This window comes from Nicotiana tomentosiformis, chromosome 2, assembly GCF_000390325.3.
Source record: "Nicotiana tomentosiformis chromosome 2, ASM39032v3, whole genome shotgun sequence".
In the NCBI taxonomy this organism is placed as follows: Eukaryota; Viridiplantae; Streptophyta; class Magnoliopsida; order Solanales; family Solanaceae; genus Nicotiana; species Nicotiana tomentosiformis.
This window is the reverse complement of record NC_090813.1, coordinates 178936667-178955863: the sequence shown is the minus strand read 5'-3', so window position 1 is coordinate 178955863 and position 19197 is coordinate 178936667. Positions and strand designations below refer to the sequence as shown.

At 38.5% G+C, this 19197-nt stretch overlaps 1 protein-coding gene across 1 annotated transcript; it reads left to right on the top strand.

The window, feature by feature from the left end:
• Positions 1–18197: 18197 nt before the first annotated feature.
• Positions 18198–18857, top strand: LOC138906173 (uncharacterized). The gene is made up of 2 exons (XM_070194698.1): positions 18198–18315; positions 18406–18857. The coding sequence occupies exons 1-2, from the start codon at positions 18198–18200 to the stop codon at positions 18855–18857; spliced, it is 570 nt and encodes a 189-aa protein (XP_070050799.1).
• The last annotated feature ends 340 nt before the right edge of the window (positions 18858–19197 follow it).

Here is a 19197-nt window from a genome sequence, read left to right as displayed (position 1 = left end):
TTAGTGACATGACTTACATAGGTTACACATATTTACAAATTATCAACAACTTTTAGGAAATATCATCTACATTATATTTTCACATGTTGTTGTATGTACAGAACATATGCCTAACATTTTAAAAGAGGAGAATGTTCTTGTATCATGTCCAATAGGTGTAGACTTATCTTCCCAATTTCAAAAGGCATTCAAGAAAGAAACTGCAGGTATGATTTTATATATATATTACAACTATATGACATGATTTCAACATTTTAACTACAAATTAATTACAAGTTATCAATATCTTAGTTCTGTTAAAACAAATTACCTACAATTCTATAACTTTGTATACATCTGTTGTCACATAGGAGGAGACTATGCCTTTGCACTCTCCAAATTAGGATGCAAATTTTGCCATACAAGGAGATGATTTCAATGAAAATTTAATTGGTAGAACCTCATACATTTTAATTTTCTTTTTTATTGTGTTAAAACAAAATCCATACAATTCTATAACTTGTATAAATCTTTTTGTCACAGAGAAAGAGACTATGCATTTGCACTCTCCAATTCAGGAAGCTAATATTTCCCAACAATGAGGATTATAATGAAGATTTTAGTGGTATGAATTATTACATTATAATGTAGTTTTACTAAATTGTGGACAAAGCCACAGGTTTTATATTATTTATAATTTTTTAACATATCTGATGCAAGCAACATACCATATTATTCTTTGTTTTTAACTTTTTAGGTGAACCAGTCGACTTTGTCAATGTTGCTGACTCGGACAATGATTCCAATTCTGGAAAAAAAACCAATAACCCTTGATGATTTTGAGCTACCTGAAAACTTTTTATAGATAGTTAAGTTTGGCGAGGTTAACGAAGATGAAACAACCCCTCCACAGCAAGGAAGAACAAGGGTTCCTAAAAATCATGCCAGATCTCCCTTTGTCCCTTATTTTAGCTCTGGTGGAAGCAGTTCTGCTAGACCTCCTGTCACGACCCGAAACCCATAATAGGACGCGATGGCGCCCAACTATGCTGCTATGCAAGCCAACGCGGGAACTCCACTTAACTATCCATTTTAAAATTTTAAAATCAGGATTTTCATTAAATAAATAGAATAAAATCTAACGCTCATAGAAACCTGTGCTTTTCCTTACAAAATTTCTGAATACAAATAAATCATAAAATGAAGTAATCATAATAACGTGAACTACAATAATAGATATCCACTAAGAACCCCCAAAACCCGGTATTACAAGTGCATGAGCATCTACTAGAAAATACAATAACAATACAACATATATCTGGAATACAAGATAGAGAGGATAAACTAAATAAATATGATGGAGACTCTGTGTGCTGTGAATTGTAGCATGGAATGCAGCTCATCATAAAGCCCCCTCTGCAGTTGCGCCTACGTGCCCAAATGACCACCAAATGAACCTGTCAGATCCTGCATATTTAGTGCAGAAGTGTAGCATGAGTACGTAAATCAACGCGTACCCAGTAGTATCTAGCCTAACCTCGAAGAGGTAGTGACAAGGGGTCGACATTGACACTTACTAGTGGCCCAATAAATTAAATATAATAAAGTAGACAAGTATCAAACATGGAAAGTAAACAACGAGTACAGATATAGGCAAATAATACGGTCTATAGCTGAACAATGAACATAAAGTCCTCAATTATTGGATACCTCCTCAAATGGAATAGGAAATGGTCAATACCAAATCAACGATCACATCTCATGTCAAGAAAACTCATGAGTACGCGGACTCCTTATCAAGTATTTTGCACGATGCTGTCGAGGCGAGCGGCCCGATCCCATAAGAGTGTTTTTTAGAACTGCCGAGGCGAACGGCCCGATCACATAAGAATATGACACATGATACTATCGAGGTGAACAACCCGATCCCAAAAGAGTGTGTTATAATATCTTGCCGAGGCGAAGAGCCCGATCCCATAAGAGTAGGAATCCCATACCCTACTCATTCACTCAATAGTATCTCCAACTGACACACCTATTTTGAAAGACCTCATGCGAATCCAAAGTTATTTCTGTTCCATCTTCCTAACACTGCACCGCAAACCCGGTAATAACATAGAATTTCTCCAAGTACCCTTCACACTCTGCCGCAAAACCCAAATCCTCAGCCACATAACGAGCCCGAAAACCCTTAAGCACCACACCTTAGATCTTGAATCCACTAGTACCATTATTAAGAGTTGCCCACTCTAATCCAGTCTCGATTATATAACCGAGCTCTAGTGCTCTGCCAGCACTCGAATATTTCCGAAGGAGCAACTAGATGAATTCTTTTCCTTACACTTCACCGCCACAAGAAGCACAAACTCGGAGTCATCCAAAAATCTGCACATGAATCGATAAGGCGATATATAGCACACATTCATCAAGTCCTTTGCCCAAATTACCCTTGATGCTTTCTTTCCTTAGTCATAACTAATCCACCAATGAACCGATAACTTGACACTGCCAAGGCACACAACCATGTGACCCAATCGTAGACGGTGGGCTCCCCCACTTAGCTTTAAACTGCAATCACATAGATCCAGACCCCACAACGACTTCTTCTTCCCAGTCACCATGATTCCACACTATTACTCAGCCAACTTCTCGCACGCTCAACCTCCTAGGAGTCATATCATCTTCTTCGAGCTACCCAAGCTCACATCACAATACATGCATTCCATATTGGGCAGAAAGTAGAACTCTTCGTAGGAACCTCATCAAAACCATACAACCGCTAACCTGCTCACAAGAGATAGCCCACCTGGTAACCTCATATCGACCTCCACCGACGTCATTTCTATAGTTATATCTATCATGAAATCAATTAATCTCCCTGGGTTCACACTGATCCGCCAGCCATAAGAATCCTTTCATTTACGAAACATCACCCGAAGGTCCAACAATGTGTTTGAAACTCAAAGTCATATTGTATCCAAAACAATGATCGAATGCTCACATTTTCCTAAATTCCAATCAAGCCCTACCCGTCACGTTCAAAATTCCTAAGCACAGAAATCACCTCACAGATCATCTTCCTCGAACCATTAACACTAGAAATGCCAATTCGATCCTGAAATCGCGACACACAGCCATCTCTGATAACTTCCTCTTAGGTCCCATCTCAGTACACTATGCCCAGAGGAAAACAATTGAAGACCAACATGCTGATGAGCGTCAATGCATTCAATCAAGGACGGCAACACCACAATATTAATAATAATTCCACCAAATTGGGAAATATCAAATCTCGATCGTGGGCAACACCAACACTGGGTTGAAATGATAGAACACTCCTCCACAAGGCGATAATAATGGTCCGTCGTATTGGCAGGGAAAGCATCTTGCGCCGCATCTGTAGCATCTTCACAACTCGCCGGTGATCAACTGATAACAAGTGCCCAACGTCACGTACGGATGAGTAGGAGGGAATCGAAGGCATAAGCTCCAACAAAATCAAATCGCATGATGAGGAATCAAGGAAGGGAAGTTCTTCTAACAGCCATGTAGCCTCTCGAAGATAAGTGCAGACGTCTCCGTACCGATCCGCAAGACTCTACTAGACTTGCTCATGACTCGTGAGACCTAAGTGAACCTAGTGCTCTGATACCAAAATGTCACAACCCAAAACCCATAATAGGTCGTGATGGTGCCCAACTATGTTGCTAGGCAAGCCAACGTGGGAACTCCACATAACTATCCATTTTAAAATTTTAAAATCAGGATTTTCATTAAATAAATAGAATAAAATCTAACGCTCATAGAAACCTGTGCTTTTCCTTACCAAATTTCCAAATATAAATAAATCATAAAACAAAGTAATCATAAAAATGTGAACTACAATAATGGAAATCCACTAGGAATCCCTAAAATCCGGAATCACAAGTGCATGAGCATCTACTACAAAATACAATAACAATACAACATCTATCTAGAATACAAGATAGACAGGATAAAGTAAATAAATATGATGGAGACTCTGTGTGCTATGAATCGTAGTATGGAATGCAGCTCACCATAAAGTTCCCTCTGCAGTTGTGCCTACGCGCCCAAATGACCACCAAATGAACTTGTCAGATCCTGCACATTTAGTGCAGAAGTACAGTATGAGTACGTAAATCAACGTGTACCCAGTAAGTATCTAGCCTAACCCCCAAAGAGGTACTGACGAGGGGTAGACATTGACACTACTAGTGGTCCAGTAAATCAAATATAATAAAGCAGACAAGTATGAAACATGGCAAGTAAACAACAAGTACAGATATAGGGAAATAATACGTTCTACAGCTGAACAATGAACACAAAGTCCTCAATTATTGGATACCTCCTCAAATAGAATACGAAATGGCCAATACCAAATCAACGGTCATATCCCAATTCAGGATAACTCATGAGTACGCAAACTCCTTATCAAGTATTTTGCACGATTCTGCCGAGGCGAGTGGCCCAATTCCATAAGAGTGTTTCATAGAACTGCCGAGCCGAATGGCCCGATCCCCTAAGAATATGATACATGATACTGCCGAGGCGAATGGCCCGATCCCATAAGAGTGTGTTACAATATGTTGCCGAGGCGAATGGCCCGATCCCGTAAGAGTGTGATACATGATACTACCGAGACAAACGGCCCAATCCCATAAGAATATACATGATAATATCGAGGCGAATGGCCCGATCCCATAAGAATATGTTACTCTGCCAAGACGAACGGCCCGATCCCATAAGAGTGTGATACATGATGTTGATACACAATTTTACCCTCATATTTTATAAATATCATATATACTTTAAAAATATCTTTATTGCATCATCACTAATTTACAAGAGTCATATAAGTATTTTCTATAACTTTCCATAATTTTTAAGGCTTTGAAATTGATTTTCTTGCATTTAAATTGTCAAAATATTTATTAATTACCCTTTCAAATTATTTTGTGATGACTTAATCATCCAAATTTATTATTTACATCCACATGTATGTTTTATAACATTTTAATTCATTTCATATAATTACATTTTTATTTTTAGATATTTACATAATTTTGCAATAATAGCCTATATTCTATGCATAATTATATTTATTACGTTATTTATGCTAAATAGAATTTTTATATTTTTATAATGTTAAGCTATTATTTTCAAACATTTTTAACATTTTTATTATTTATAAATTATTTTAAATGAATTTTGTATAATTAACTTATAGCCCAATATAGGGCTGATTTTCGGACCAAATCAGGCCCAAACACTTAGCCCACCTCATTCTACTCTTCCGCAGCCCAAACCAAACAATCCTGTTAACTTAACCCGATCGGAACCCATTTTCTCGGCCCGCCCCGACTTCTTTTAATCATGGACTTTGATCTCTTAAGATCAACGGCCCACAATAAACTAGCCTTTTGCATTATAACCCTTGCCCCAAACCCTAGAGACAAATCCCCCGCCCAGTTGTCTCTGTATTCTCTCATCTCTCCTTCTCCCTCCATCAAAAACCCTAGCCGCCTCCCCCAATCATCTCCAAATCTGATCAAATCACGGAATCCTTCTGTGATTTACTTACCTTTTACGCGTTACCTCGTTGTTAATTACAAGACTATGGTGTTACTTAGTACTTGCCTAAATTTGGCAAGTACCAACTCTCAAAATCGGGCTTGTTCAAATTTAATCTCTAAGATCTGGATGATATCTCGTCCATATATACTGAAGAAGGGTTGATTTCTCACACCAACAGACTAAGTTTCAAACATTGAACCCTAATTAGGGTTCAAATTTCAATTTCTCCCTTTACCGGCTCTATTATTGATTGCATGTGATATTTTCTTTCCTTATTTTTTCTTAATTGATTATTTTTCATGTTTGTTCGTTCAATTTCTACTACTATATAAACTCCCTTTTGATTTTGGCCGGCTGAAAGCCAAGGCCACCAGAATCTGTTCATTAGCCTCCTCCAGTGCAAGCACTGCTCGGATCCCACTTCGAGGTTCTTGTGAACTCTGAAGCACTGGAGATTTGGGGTTTTATTGGTCTCCTGTAATCGCTGCGATTCCTGAGATTTTGAGTTTCTCATTCTTTTTTCGCTTTATTTGCAACTGGTTAGTACTTTATACTCTCGCAATTCTACTTCCTTTTGTTTGTGTTTATGTTATGTGCACTAGTGCTACTTGGATTTCCTTGATTTAGTTTTGCTTTTATGCCACTTCGTATACAATTTTGTTGTTTTAGTACTACTCTGTAGTTCCACTAGCTTCAATTTTATTCAAGTCCTGATTTTAACCCATGTATGGCTAGCTAAGTTGATTCGTGATGCCTTCCTGACTTGTAATTAAAACCTGATTGACGTCGATTGCATCTTGTCTTGATATTTTTTATTGAAATCTGTAAGAAACTAGGTTCTTGCTCAAAATTGCCTAAATGTCTCTCTATTGAATCTTTTATGCACAGTTTGCTATTTCTCTGCAAATCATGTGACGACGTTGTCTAAATGCTTAGCCTAATATGCTTTCCTGGCATTACTAGCCTTAATGCATGTCCGTTATAGGTGTCCAATCCGATTGATTGCTCACCTTCATGTTTAAATCTAACTGGTTACTTAAGGTCTGTTGCTTATCATGAATCCATGACTTAGATTCTCCTAGGGAAGTAATGCATGCCCAGAATTTATTTGAATGTGGTTTTGCCAAGTCTTTCATATACAACTTGCTACTTACCTGAAATCAACTTGTGATTACATGAATTCTATATGCCAATATTGCTAAAACTCCCAGGAAGACTTGTTTATTTGCTTTGATGATGTGTGCTCACTGATTGCTTAAGACTCCTAGGGTGAATTCCAATATATGTCTAGTCTATTCTCCCTATGTCAACTAGAATAAGTCCTGACCCTCTTCATGTGATGCATGTTTGCCTTATTAATCTGGAAGTTAGCATATTTGCCATGAATGCTTACATGTTGGATTTAGAACCTTTGTGTTGTGACTGGTATTTGCCTGAACATTTCACATGTTATGTTCTGCAAGTTGGTTGTGATTATTAGGCTCTCCTGTCAAAGTTTTCTTGTGAAACTATTTCACCATTTGTTCGTTCTGATTATGGCTCTTCTGGCTTCCATGTCAAGACTCCTATGTCTAAAGTCCTACTGAGATTAGTTTAAAATCACGCCTACTTTGAATTTCTGATTTTGTTGTCCTATGATGTTCAAACCTGTCATTGGGAACTTGTTTCTGTCTATGCCATATGTGCCTGTAAAGGATTTCGTGTAACCTTATTTGTATGTCTATGTCTGGGAATCCCTGCTCTCTGTTAGCTATAGTGTTAAGGGATAAAATTCCTAAGTCTTAAAGTTTGTTTGGCTGGCTTAGTACCTAGATTATTACTTGTGTTGTTATGGCTATTTAGTATTCCATGGGTAATCAGGGCAGCTGTCTTGGTTTGAGCCTAGCTGTTGGGCCAGTTTGGTACTCAGAACTGAAGCATATTAATAGCCACCTGGAGTGTGGGCCTCTTCATCACCTAAGATTCCAGGCTTAGTTGAATGCCCAGAAGCAGCCGTAGGTATCCTGTACTTGCTGTATTGGGCATATAGTCGCCCTATTAAGTCTGTAATTATTTAATTATCCTATTTGGGCATGTAATAATTAATTATGGGAAAATTAGTGAAAAAGGGGATTGGGTATCCTAATTCTTGCATAAACGGGTAGAAAACCTGTCTATATGATTTAATTAACTTGCTTGTTGTTTGCTTGACGTGCTACACATAGAAATCATGCCTATAGGAAATCAAACACTTCACTTAACTTGTCTAATACTTGTACACTATCCAAAGCATGTTAGTTTGAGTAAATGTTGTACCTAATTCCATTTCTACTATTATGCGCTATTAGACAACATGTCTATAGGAATCAAACGCCAATAACTACTTGTTTAATTATTAGACAGCATGCCTATATGATGTAATAATACATGTCTTCGCTAATGTTCATCTAGATATCATGACTACAGGATTTTAATTAATTAATCGACTGCTGATGGTAGGCTATAATCTCGTATTTTAGTTGTTTATTGTACTCTAATTCACTGCTCTTTACTTATTTTGAGCTTTAATTGGTAGAGTTTTGCACTTATTATGTGTTTTATGCCTTGTAGGAGTAATTCTGAGATATGTAGATATTATAGAATGAATTCAAATGACTTGGAGCTTTGAAGTCTGAGTAAAAGCCCAAGGAATTAAGCCAGGATCATGTTCGGGGGTCGATGACCAAGTCAGGATGTCAAAAATCGAAGTTTGGTCTATACTCTGAGAAATTCCCACTGTCGCGGCGCGTGGGGTGCCGCGCTTGTGCAATTCTCTGTTGCTTGTTAGAACTAGATCTCAGGATTTCTCCACTAATGCCCTGCATGGCGCATCGCCCCATGCGGTGCGCCTGTGCAATTTATACATAGTGAAAATCCTATTTCGGCTACGAGAAGGTGATTTCATCTAGGCCCGACCCTACTTGGTATAAATACATGGAAAATATTATTTTATGGAATTTTGACACATATTCGACCTAAGGAGGCTAAGGAGGAGTGGGAAGAACATGAGCACAAGGATTTCATCATTCCTTCCTCACTCAAGACACGAGTTTGGATTGAATTTATGTTTTCCTATACTTTAACTTTATTTGTGATGAATCTTTCCATATCTATGGAGTAGTTCCTTTTAGGGTTTGATGGATTTAGTGTATTGATGATTGTTTGTGGGTTATAACTCTATATTTATGTATTGAAGCATTTTTTGAATGATTTAACTGTTGCATCTATATTCACTTGTTCATATAATTGAGACAGGCATAACTTGTGGTATCCTTGCATTATATTATTGGTTGAGTTCATTAGTTCTTCTAAGTAATCGAAAGAGGCTAGTTGAATCATTGATTAAACCTAGTTAGGAGAATAATCAAAAGAGGTTTTCCTAAAGACCAATGCACTACGCATTCTTGCATATCTTCACGTGCTTAAATTAGTTCATCTCGTGAAGTTAAGACTTAATCGAGAGAGGCATTTTTGCTGAACGTTTGAACTAATAATTAAGTGAATTCGAGAGACTCAACTGAATATTAGAAGTGAATTATCTAGAGTTAGATCCCAACCATTTATCTTGTACCTATCCTATCAACCCCTATTTTCTCCCACTGATAACTTCCTTGCTTATCATTGTTTCAATTATCATTAGTCAATAGCTTTAGACCTTAGTTAATTTTAGTTAAAAATCATATAAATATCAATTGTTGATCATCTTGGATAGCAATCAAGCTAGAAACTACTGTTTAAATCCAATCCTTGTGGATACGATATTATACTATACTATATTTGATTAGCGAGCATAATTTAAGTGCGTGTTCTAAGCTCGTCACATTTTGGCGCCATTGCCGGGGATTGGAAATCAATATTGTTTGAAATAGTTTTTGGTGCTAATTAAGGATTTAGGTTTTCGTTTTTTCTTTCTTTCTTTTCTTTTTCCTTTTCTATTTTATTTTCTTTATTAGTTAACTTCTTTTCCAGATTTATTTTGTAGTACCTAACAAGTTGGAGAAGATATTGTAGATTTTGAACTTTAAATGATGTGAAGATGGAGTACAACCAGCCTAAGAAAATGGTTGAAGAGTTAGCAGATTAACATTATCAGCGGTTTGCTATGTATTTTAAATGTGGTGGAAATCATCTCTGGGTTGACTATCAAGCAGGTGTGTATTCTTCCTATGGTTCGTATTTTGAACAGTCTGACTCTGTTTCTAGTTCGTACAGGTATGAGGATTCATATTGGCACAATTCTGACTTTGGTTGGGATGAATACCCTTATTATGACTGGAATGGAAGCAAAGTGATACAACCACCTCAAGAGGAGAATGGTAGTTTAGAAGCGCTTATGCATAGGTTCATGAATAGTATTGAAGAAAGGTTTATGCAAAATGATGAAGCTATTAAGAACCTAACAACGTGAGTGAGTCAATTAGTAGGTATACTTTCAGAAATCTCATTATGTTGTGATGGTGAGTACATGGAGGAGATACCTTGTGAGAACGAGCCTACTCAAGAGGATGAGCATCCACAGAGAGAGCTTTCCATTGTTCAAGAGGATTCTGATTCAACTGAGATGATTGAAAATAAGGATGTGGTTGAGTGTGAAGCAACAGAAGAAGAGTTCAAACCCCCATCCACCTTTCCACATTTGCAACCTTTAGTAGAAGAGAATGAGAAACAAATGGTCTTGGACATACCAGAGGAATATTGACTTGACCTTTCTTCTTTGTTTTCTTATTCTAACCTTGATCATGTGGATTTTATTTTTGGGGATTTACAAGAATATATATGGATTGATCCTATGAAAGAATGCAGAAACAAGTTAAGGATCATCATGAACGAGCAATTCACCGCTCAAGACGAGAAAAAGAAAGAAGGAAAACACCGGGTCTTGCATGTATCCTCAGAAGAATTGGGCTTAATGAGCTCCACAAAAAATCCCAAGGAGCGAAAACGAGTAATGAATTCAGAATTAGGGGTGGAGTTCATAAGTTCTCGAAAAAGAAGAAAATTCAGGGAAGTTTCCTTTACCTCTTACTTTTTAATTATGTGTCATAGGGACATGCCACAACTTAAAATGTGTGGTGGGGGATATTTGTTTGTATGTATATTAGTTTTCATTTTTGTGTTAGTTTTAGTAGTTAGAGAGAGAAAATATTGAAAACAAATATATAAAAATTTTAAAATTTTCGATTTTTTTCGACGATGGATATCATCGACAGGTTTCTTGAGGGATTAAAGTCAAAATAAAAAAGATAAAAAGATTTTCTTTTGTTAGGTAGTGTAATCATTCTCCCTTGGTATTTCTTTGTGCCGCGGTTCTTTTCTAAGGATTTTGTTTGAACCGGGTGTAGTTAGTTTTTATTTTTGTTAGGAGTAGAAAACCTTGTGCTATGATTTGAAATAAAAGCAATATCTCTTAACTTTATTATACCTTGAGAATAGAGAGTGCTTTAGTTGTGACGCTTAGGCTCAGTTTTTGACTCTTGTATAAGTACCTTAAATTGTATGATCTTAACTTTGCTTAACTGCTTTGACTAGCGTGTCTTGATGAGTCCAATCCTGAGTGAGTTATGTGCCATGTGCGTGTGAGGTTTTGTGTATTTTGTACATTGCATTTGATGTCTAGAACTTGCCCCGTGTATTTGCAAAGCGAAATAGTAGTTGTATTCAGTCTTGGAAGTGATATAGGCATTTCTTTGTTGAGCCAGTTATATGCTTTTACCCACCTAATTGTTATATATCGTAGTTAACCCCTTTGAGCTTGTAATTATGTTTCTTTGGCAACCACATTACAAGCCTTACCAATTTGTTTGAATTGAGCATCTATTTGAACCTTGTACCTCTCGTGAGCACTTGAATTTGGTATGAACTTTGTAAAAGTTGAAGTGTGGGGTGGTTGGTTTGGCTTTTGAGTGGAACTAATGAAATAAGGAGAAAGGTGCACTGTATTGAAAAAGTAAGAGACATTTGAATTGAAAGAGAAAAGAATAAAAATGTTGTATTGTTGTGCAAAATATTCTTTGATAGTGACTCTTGATATAATTGTGCTTTAAAAAGTAGGGAGTTAATGTATATTGATATGAAGGTAGAGTTTTTGTTTGACATAAGTGTGGGATTGTGAACAATAAAATGTATGTATTAAAGTGCTTAGGGAGGTGTAGTCACTCTTATATCTAAAGGTATCCTACCCATCCCGCAGCTTACATTACAACCAGTTAAAGTCCTACTTGATCCTTGACTGAATGAGCTCGATTAGTAGAGTAGTACACTACGGGCAAGTTTATGGTACGTCTTTTGTGGCATATGAATGTTGTTTCTGAGAATGAGCGAATTCTTTCTATCTTGAGTTCCTAATTGTTCTTAATTTCAATTGTGTTTGGAACTACTCTCTATTGTTGTGTGAGGGCACTTAATTCATGAAGGAAAAGGAATGTCGTTGACCTCTGTGTTAGAGTAAGCGAGTGGGTTATAAATAATGCTTGGTTATTTTGAGTCAAATCTTGAGGCGAGGATGTTATGGTATTGTGCTTAATCTGTTTTAAATATTCTTGGTGTGATGAGTTATGAGAGTTGTTGAAAAAAGGTCGTGCTTATGTGAAGTGTAGTTTGATTGCCCGAGGAAGAGCAATGGCTTAAGTGTGGGGTGTTGATGGTAGGCTATAATCTCATATTTTAGTCATTTATTGCACTCTAATTCACTACACTTTACTTGTTTTGAGCTTTAATTGGTAGTGTTTTGCACTTATTGTGTGCTTTATGCCTTGTAGGAGTGATTCCGAGCTATGTAGATGTTATGGAATGAATTTGAGTGATTTGGAGCTTTGAAGTCTGAGTAAAAGCCCAAGGGATTAAGCCGGGATCATGTTCGGGGGTCGAGGACTAAGTCTGGATGTCAAAAATCAAAGTTTGGTCCGTACTCTGAGAAATCCCTATTGTCGAGGAGCGTGGGGCGCCGCGCTTGTGCAATTCTCTGCTGCCTGTCAGAACTAGCTCTCTAGATTTCTCCACTAATGCCCCGCATGGTGCGTCGCCCATGCGGCACGCCTGTGCAATATTTACAGAGTGAAAATCCTATTTCGGCTAGGAGAAGGTGATTTCATCTGGGGGCCACTCTACTTGTTATAAATACATGGAAAACGTTATTTTCTGGACTTTTAATGCATATTCGACATAAGAAGGCTAAGGAGGAGTGGTAAGAATACGAGCACAATGATTTCATCATTCCTTCCTCACTCAAGATACGAGTTTGGATTGAATTTATGTTTTCCTATACTTTAACTTTATTTGTGATGAATTTCTCCATATCTATGGAGTATTTCCTTTTAGGGTTTGATGGATTTGGTGTATTGATGATTGTTTGTGGATTATAACTCTAGTTTAATGTATTGAAGCGTTTTTGGATGATTTAACTGTTGCATCTATATTCACTTGTTCATATAATCGAGAGAGACATAACTTGTGATATCCTTGCATTATATTGTTGGTTGAGTTCGTTAATTCTTCTAAGTAATCGAAAGAGGCTAGTTTAATCATTGATTAAACCTAGTTAGGAGAATAATCGAAAGAGGTTTTCCTAAAGACCAATCCACTACGCATTCTTGCATATCTTCACGTGCTTAAGTTGGTTCATCTCGTGAGGTTAAGACTTAATCGAGAGAGGAGTTTTTGCTGAACGTTTGAACTAATAATTGAGTGAATTCGAAAGACTCACCTAAACATTAGAAGTGAATTATCTAGAGTTAGATCCCAATCACTTAACTTGCACCTATCCTATCAACCCCTATTTTCTCCCACTGATAACTTCCTTGCTTATCATTATTTCAATTGTCATTAGTCAATAGCTTTAGACCTTAGTTAATTTTAGTTAGAAATCATATAAATCTCAATTGTTGATCATCTTGTATAGCAATCAAGCTAGAAACTATGAGAATACTGTTTAAATCCAATCCTTGTGGATACGATATTATACTATACTATATTTGATTAGCGAGCATAATTTAAGTGCGTGTTCTAAGCTTGTCAATTGCTTTTTGTTGTTTTCATTATACGGCCCCACCTAGATGACATGCATATAGGATGTTGTCACTTGCCTAGGAAGCATGTCTATAAAATCAATGTTGTTAATTTTGAGCTTTCAAATAGTTATACTATCACATTGCATGAACAATTTAGAGATCATGCCTATAGGGTGTTTAACACCTTTAATCTGCAAATTCATTAGTCTAAAGATGCGGTACCGCCTGTGCGATACTGGAAATCAGAATCACATTGAAACCATGCCTATAGGACTTAACGACTCTCATGCTTCCTAACTCTAAAATTGTCTACTGCCTAATCTGCCCGCGTGCCTTTGTTGCTATGTGTGGAGACTAACTTGAGCCATTTATTGTCTTTATGTTTTGAATGTGCGCCTAGTTTTATCATTTTGAGCATCCTAAGTTGAGTCTTGAACCACCCAAATAATAGGTCCAAAGCCTCTTGGACCATAGGCATGGGATGGGTAGTGCACGCATAGGACACGACTTAGAATTGAATTAGAGTGCTTTTAGGTAAACAACTTTAACATAGCAATCGGGTAACAAGAGATAATAGTCTGTGTCTGCTGAATAATATGAGTAACCCCTACCTTAAGGGAGTTGCAAAGTATCATTTATGTTGCACGGGGTGATCCTTTAGGCTAAAAAACTTAGGACCCCCTCCTTTATATGTTTATTGTTCACACTTAGTCGTTGAATTTAGAATAATTAAGTTATACCTTGTAACCTCTAAATACTTGTACTGATTATCTATATAGTTTAATTGTTGTCCGACTTTTTTTACACTTGTTCATAATAGAACCTTTAAGTCTTCCCTCCCTTATATGATCACATATGATAATTATAATCCGATAATCCTACATAGCGTAAACTTTGGTCGGGACCCATAGTTGTGGACCTTAAAGAGTGCCTAACACCTTCTCTTTGAGGTAATTTGATCCCTTACCCGATCTTTGGTGATGTAGACTAATCAAACAGAGTTATTTGCAAATAGGTGCCCTAACGCACCTTAAAAATCATTAGGTGGCGACTTTTCTCTTTTAATACCCACTTAAAAGAGTTGTCATATGTCGAAACCCGCTTTTACGAGAAAAAGGGGCGCGACAGCATGGCGACTCTGGTAGGGATTTACACTAAGGCTCTTACCATAATGAAGTTTCGAATATGTGGATTAATGGATTACTTAATGACATGTACATCCCTTCCCTTATTTTCCTTTATTTGTTTAAATTGCTATGACATGTACATCCCTTCCCTTATTTGTTTAAATTGCTATGACATGTACATCCCTCTCTCCATTTCCTTCATCTTGTCTAAGACTACTATATCATGTTTCTCCCCATCCCTATCTCCCTATTTACTTCATTTAGTTACGTTCTCTCATGTTTCATGAGTTAAACTGACTTCTCTCTTTTGTCTTTATCTTTTTCTTTTGTCTCCTGTGTATATTATTTACTATTTTTACGCACTTTCATCATGCAAATAACTGGCAATTTATTATTATTTTTGCATAAAGCATGCTTTCAACATCATACTCCATTCATGCTTATTATGAGCATGGTGGTGCTTAATGCGTGTCCGCGCTTTCCTAAAAATACCTTTTTAAATCGGAAAGGCTTATTTGCGGTAAACTAGTCAATCAGCGGTGCAGTCGACGGTCCTATACCTTTCCCTCTCAAGTTGTCTACTTGGGAGTACCAGTCTAGACCCTTCTAGAAACCAGACTCTAATTCGAAATATACATGCATCATGCTAAACCTAGTACGTATTGAGACGTCATTGACGTATCAACAAGCTTAGATGAACCTTGTCCAAAGTCCAACGGGATTTCGATAATCTTAAAGGACACCATCATATTATGTGCATTACTTGGAGAAAACGTGCTGACATGTTGATCATTATTGTGTGAATAGTCAAATCTGGAGGGGGAAAGGCTAACTTTTATTTGCTTGCAGAAAATGAAGCACGAAATCCCCAGGTTTGATATGGTCCAGAATATCCCGCCTCTACTAATTGACAGGTGGAACGACCTTACACCCTGTGACAGAAACCATGTGAGGAGAGTACCAGGTAACCTGCCATCTTTGCTAAATATTCAACCAAACAGGGGACTGATCGAGGCTACCACCACGTTCTGGGATGAAAAGAGGGTTGTTTTCCGATTTGGCAATATAGAAATGACTCCTCTCCTGGAAGAAATAGGGGGCTTCTATAAGTTACCATGGGATAGTCCAGGACTATTAGTGCCAAAAAATCGCACCCCACGCGGTTTTCTGAAAATGCTGGGTTTTAAGAAGAACGACGAACTGGTCTGCCTGAAGAAATCATATATCCCTTTTGAATTTCTCTATGAGCGTTATGGACATAGCAAATCATATCGCCTTCATCATGAGGAGCTTGCCATTACCTCTTTGGGATGGGTGCACCGCCGGGTCTATGTCTTCATAGTCTATTTCTTTGGTTTGTTGATCTTTCCAATGCAAGGAGGAAGAATTCATACTCGCTTAGCCATGGTCGCCAAAACCTTAATGGAGGGTATCGAGGGGCAGAAGTACACTATCGTCCCTATGATCTTAGCTGAGATGTACCGTGCTCTGAATTGGTGCAAGCATGGGTTCGGACACTTCGAGGGTTGTAATATCTTGCTACAAGTTTGGCTGTTGGAACACTTTCAGAGGGGTAATTAACACCAGGAGCTTCTACGAAGGCCACTGAATGACTACATAGATAGTCATCATCTAAAGAAGATGACATTTATTCCAGACAGGTTTGCAAAGCCTGGAAATACTGTAGGTTGGGTGCGTTTCTTCAGTAACCTGACAGACAAGCAAGTGCATTGGATGTTTGAATGGTTCCTTATGAGTGAGTTCATCATTAGGTCCGAAGGGACCACTCACTTAGTACTGATCGGATTGCGAGGTATCTACCCTTATGCTCCTATAAGGGTATTGAGGCAAGCTGGGAGGAAACAAGTCATACCTCGGGTTTCTAATATGGCTCAGTATAAAGTAGATTTCGAATGAGATGTCATCCCATTCAAGTTTTAAGCCCAACACATGTGGAACCAAAAGATCATCATGGAGGGAGAGACTATTGAGCCAGACAGGTATCACGCCGGTCATATGTACTACTATCTCTCATGGTTGGAAGATAACATAGTCGGGGACGTCAAACCGGAGGTCAATCTGAAAGATAGGATCATAGATGAGGTGGTTGAGGCACAGGTGAAGTAAAAGAGACTACACAAAAGAGTATTTGAATCTGAAGCTAAGCATCTAGAACAACATAAGGTGGATATGGAGGCGATCAGTGAATGGAAGAAGATTGCAAATAAGTCGACAGAGAGGTTGGAGCATCTAGAGCAAGGACTGATGGAGCTAGAGGGGTAGATGAGAAAGAGGCTTTGGGATTGTCAAGGCATGGATCCTGATGAAGGAGGGTAGCTGGCAATGGCATACTTGATACTCGACATGCGCGATCTGGAAATGTGATTGATGGAGTCAAGAGAGCCAAGCATGGAGAAGGTCCTTCAGGGACCAAGTAAACTAGGAGATAATGTTCTTTAATGCTTTCTAGATCAGATTTCGATGTAATAAGGCTCAATGTCATTAGTGACTTTATAATTATTATTTTCGATTTAGTGAAATCTTGATGTGGCTTAATTTCACATTAATGGAATGAGGCAAACATTGGAATGAATTTTCTCCAAGTCTATGTGTCGCTTAGGCCTACCTCAGGCACAATGAGGTCCCCAAATTAGGACGCGAATTTTTTGCATGACCTTACGTGATACCTGCTTAAATATTGCAAGCACTCTTTTTCTTCATCTTACTGACTTGGTTACCTTTTATGTTTTCTTTATTTTGATTACTCCCATTCCCAAAGGTTGGTTCGTGCATTCTGGCATCATCAGCTTACCACACCAGATCCAACGGTCCTCCACTTCCTCCTCCACCTAGCGATCCGAAAAGCAAAGGCAAAGGCAAAGGGAAGATAGATGATCTAAGTGGTAACCGAAAAGACAATGCTACCATGGCAGAGAATGTTGAAACCTCGAACGGAAGAAGTACGCCAGGACAGAATGAGTTGGTCCTACGTTTGGAACAGAAAATCTTGGAGCTGCAAGGATGAACTTGAGCAGGTCCAAAATCTCGCAAACCTCTCCCTTACTCTAAATGTTCCTGACATTAACCAGCAAAACACAACCACTCAGAACCAAACACCACCGCAAAACACCAAAACCAAAACCCACCATCCATAGCTCCACAAAATCCTCCTGCAATGCACCAGTATCACAATCCCGCACCTCCTCAAAACCTTAACCCACCACCAGTGCAAACCCCTCAATAACACCACAATCACCTAACCCAATATCCGTAAACCACCACTTATCACACTCCTTAAAGCACACCACAACTCACCCCAGATCCCCCTCAAACTTTGATCAATGATCACCCATATACCCAAGTTTAAGGAACTCACCAAGGCAACCCAATATACGTGGAAACCTTACCCCATAACCCGCAACAAACCCTATACGTACCGGAGCTGACCGAGAAGGACCTGCTCATTCAAAACATGGCAGAGGAACTCAAGAAACTGACAAGGAGAGTCCAGCGTGTTGAAGGCGGGAAGGGTGTTGAAGGTTTGAACTACAAAGACTTGTGTATCCAGCCAGATGTAGAACTGCTGGAGGGTTAGAAACCTCCCAAGTTTGAGATGTTTGATGGCACTAGTGATCCTAAGGTGCATCTGAGAACTTACTGTGACAAGCTTGTGGGAGTAGATAAGAACGAACAAATCCGCATGAAACTGTTCATGCAAAGTCTTACAGGAGACACATTATCTTGGTATATCAGCCAAAATCTAAAAAAGTGGGCGAATTTGGTGAGCATGGCATCGGATTTCATGGATAGATTCAGGTTCAATACAGAGAATGTGCCAGACGTTTTCTATATCCAGAACCTCAAGAAAAAACCGACAGAAACCTTCCGCGAGTACGCTACTCATTGGAGATCAGAGGCAGCCAAGGTGAGGCTGCCACTTGAAGAAGAACAAATAAACAAGTTCTTTGTTAGAGCTCAGGATCCGCAGTATTACGAAAGATTGATGGTTATCGAGAACCACAAGTTCTCATACATCATCAAGTTAGGGGAAAGGATAGAAGAAGGAATCAAGAGCGGAATGGTGACCAATTTTGAGGTACTGCAAGCCACCAACAAAGCCTTGCAATCGTGATGGTAGCCCAGGGCCCTAAGTCTCCCCTTACATACCAAACACCACCCAAATATCAACCCTCACCTCCAAAATACCAATACCCCACCACCACCTACCATACCTATAACACCCAACTTGCATATTACCATTCACCTCCTCTCGCCCGCCAAAACTACCCAAATCCACGACCAAACTTTGACCGCAGAGCTCTCAGACAATACACCCCAATCGTTGAAGCCATATCCCAACTATATGAGAGACTAAAGGTCGTTGGTTACGTCACCCCCATTCCTGTTGTTGCTGTTGAGAACCCTTCCCAGTGGGTTAACCTCAACAAAACTTGTGCCTACCATTCAGGCAT

Excerpts from the sequence above, each read along its gene's own strand:
- LOC138906173 (XM_070194698.1), top strand. The coding sequence starts at position 18,198 with ATGGCAGAGGAACTCAAGAAACTGACAAGGAGAGTCCAGCGTGTTGAA. Across the intron at positions 18,316-18,405 it reads AGATGTAGAACTGCTGGAGG|ATAAGAACGAACAAATCCGC; the intron begins GTTAGAAACCTC and ends TTGTGGGAGTAG.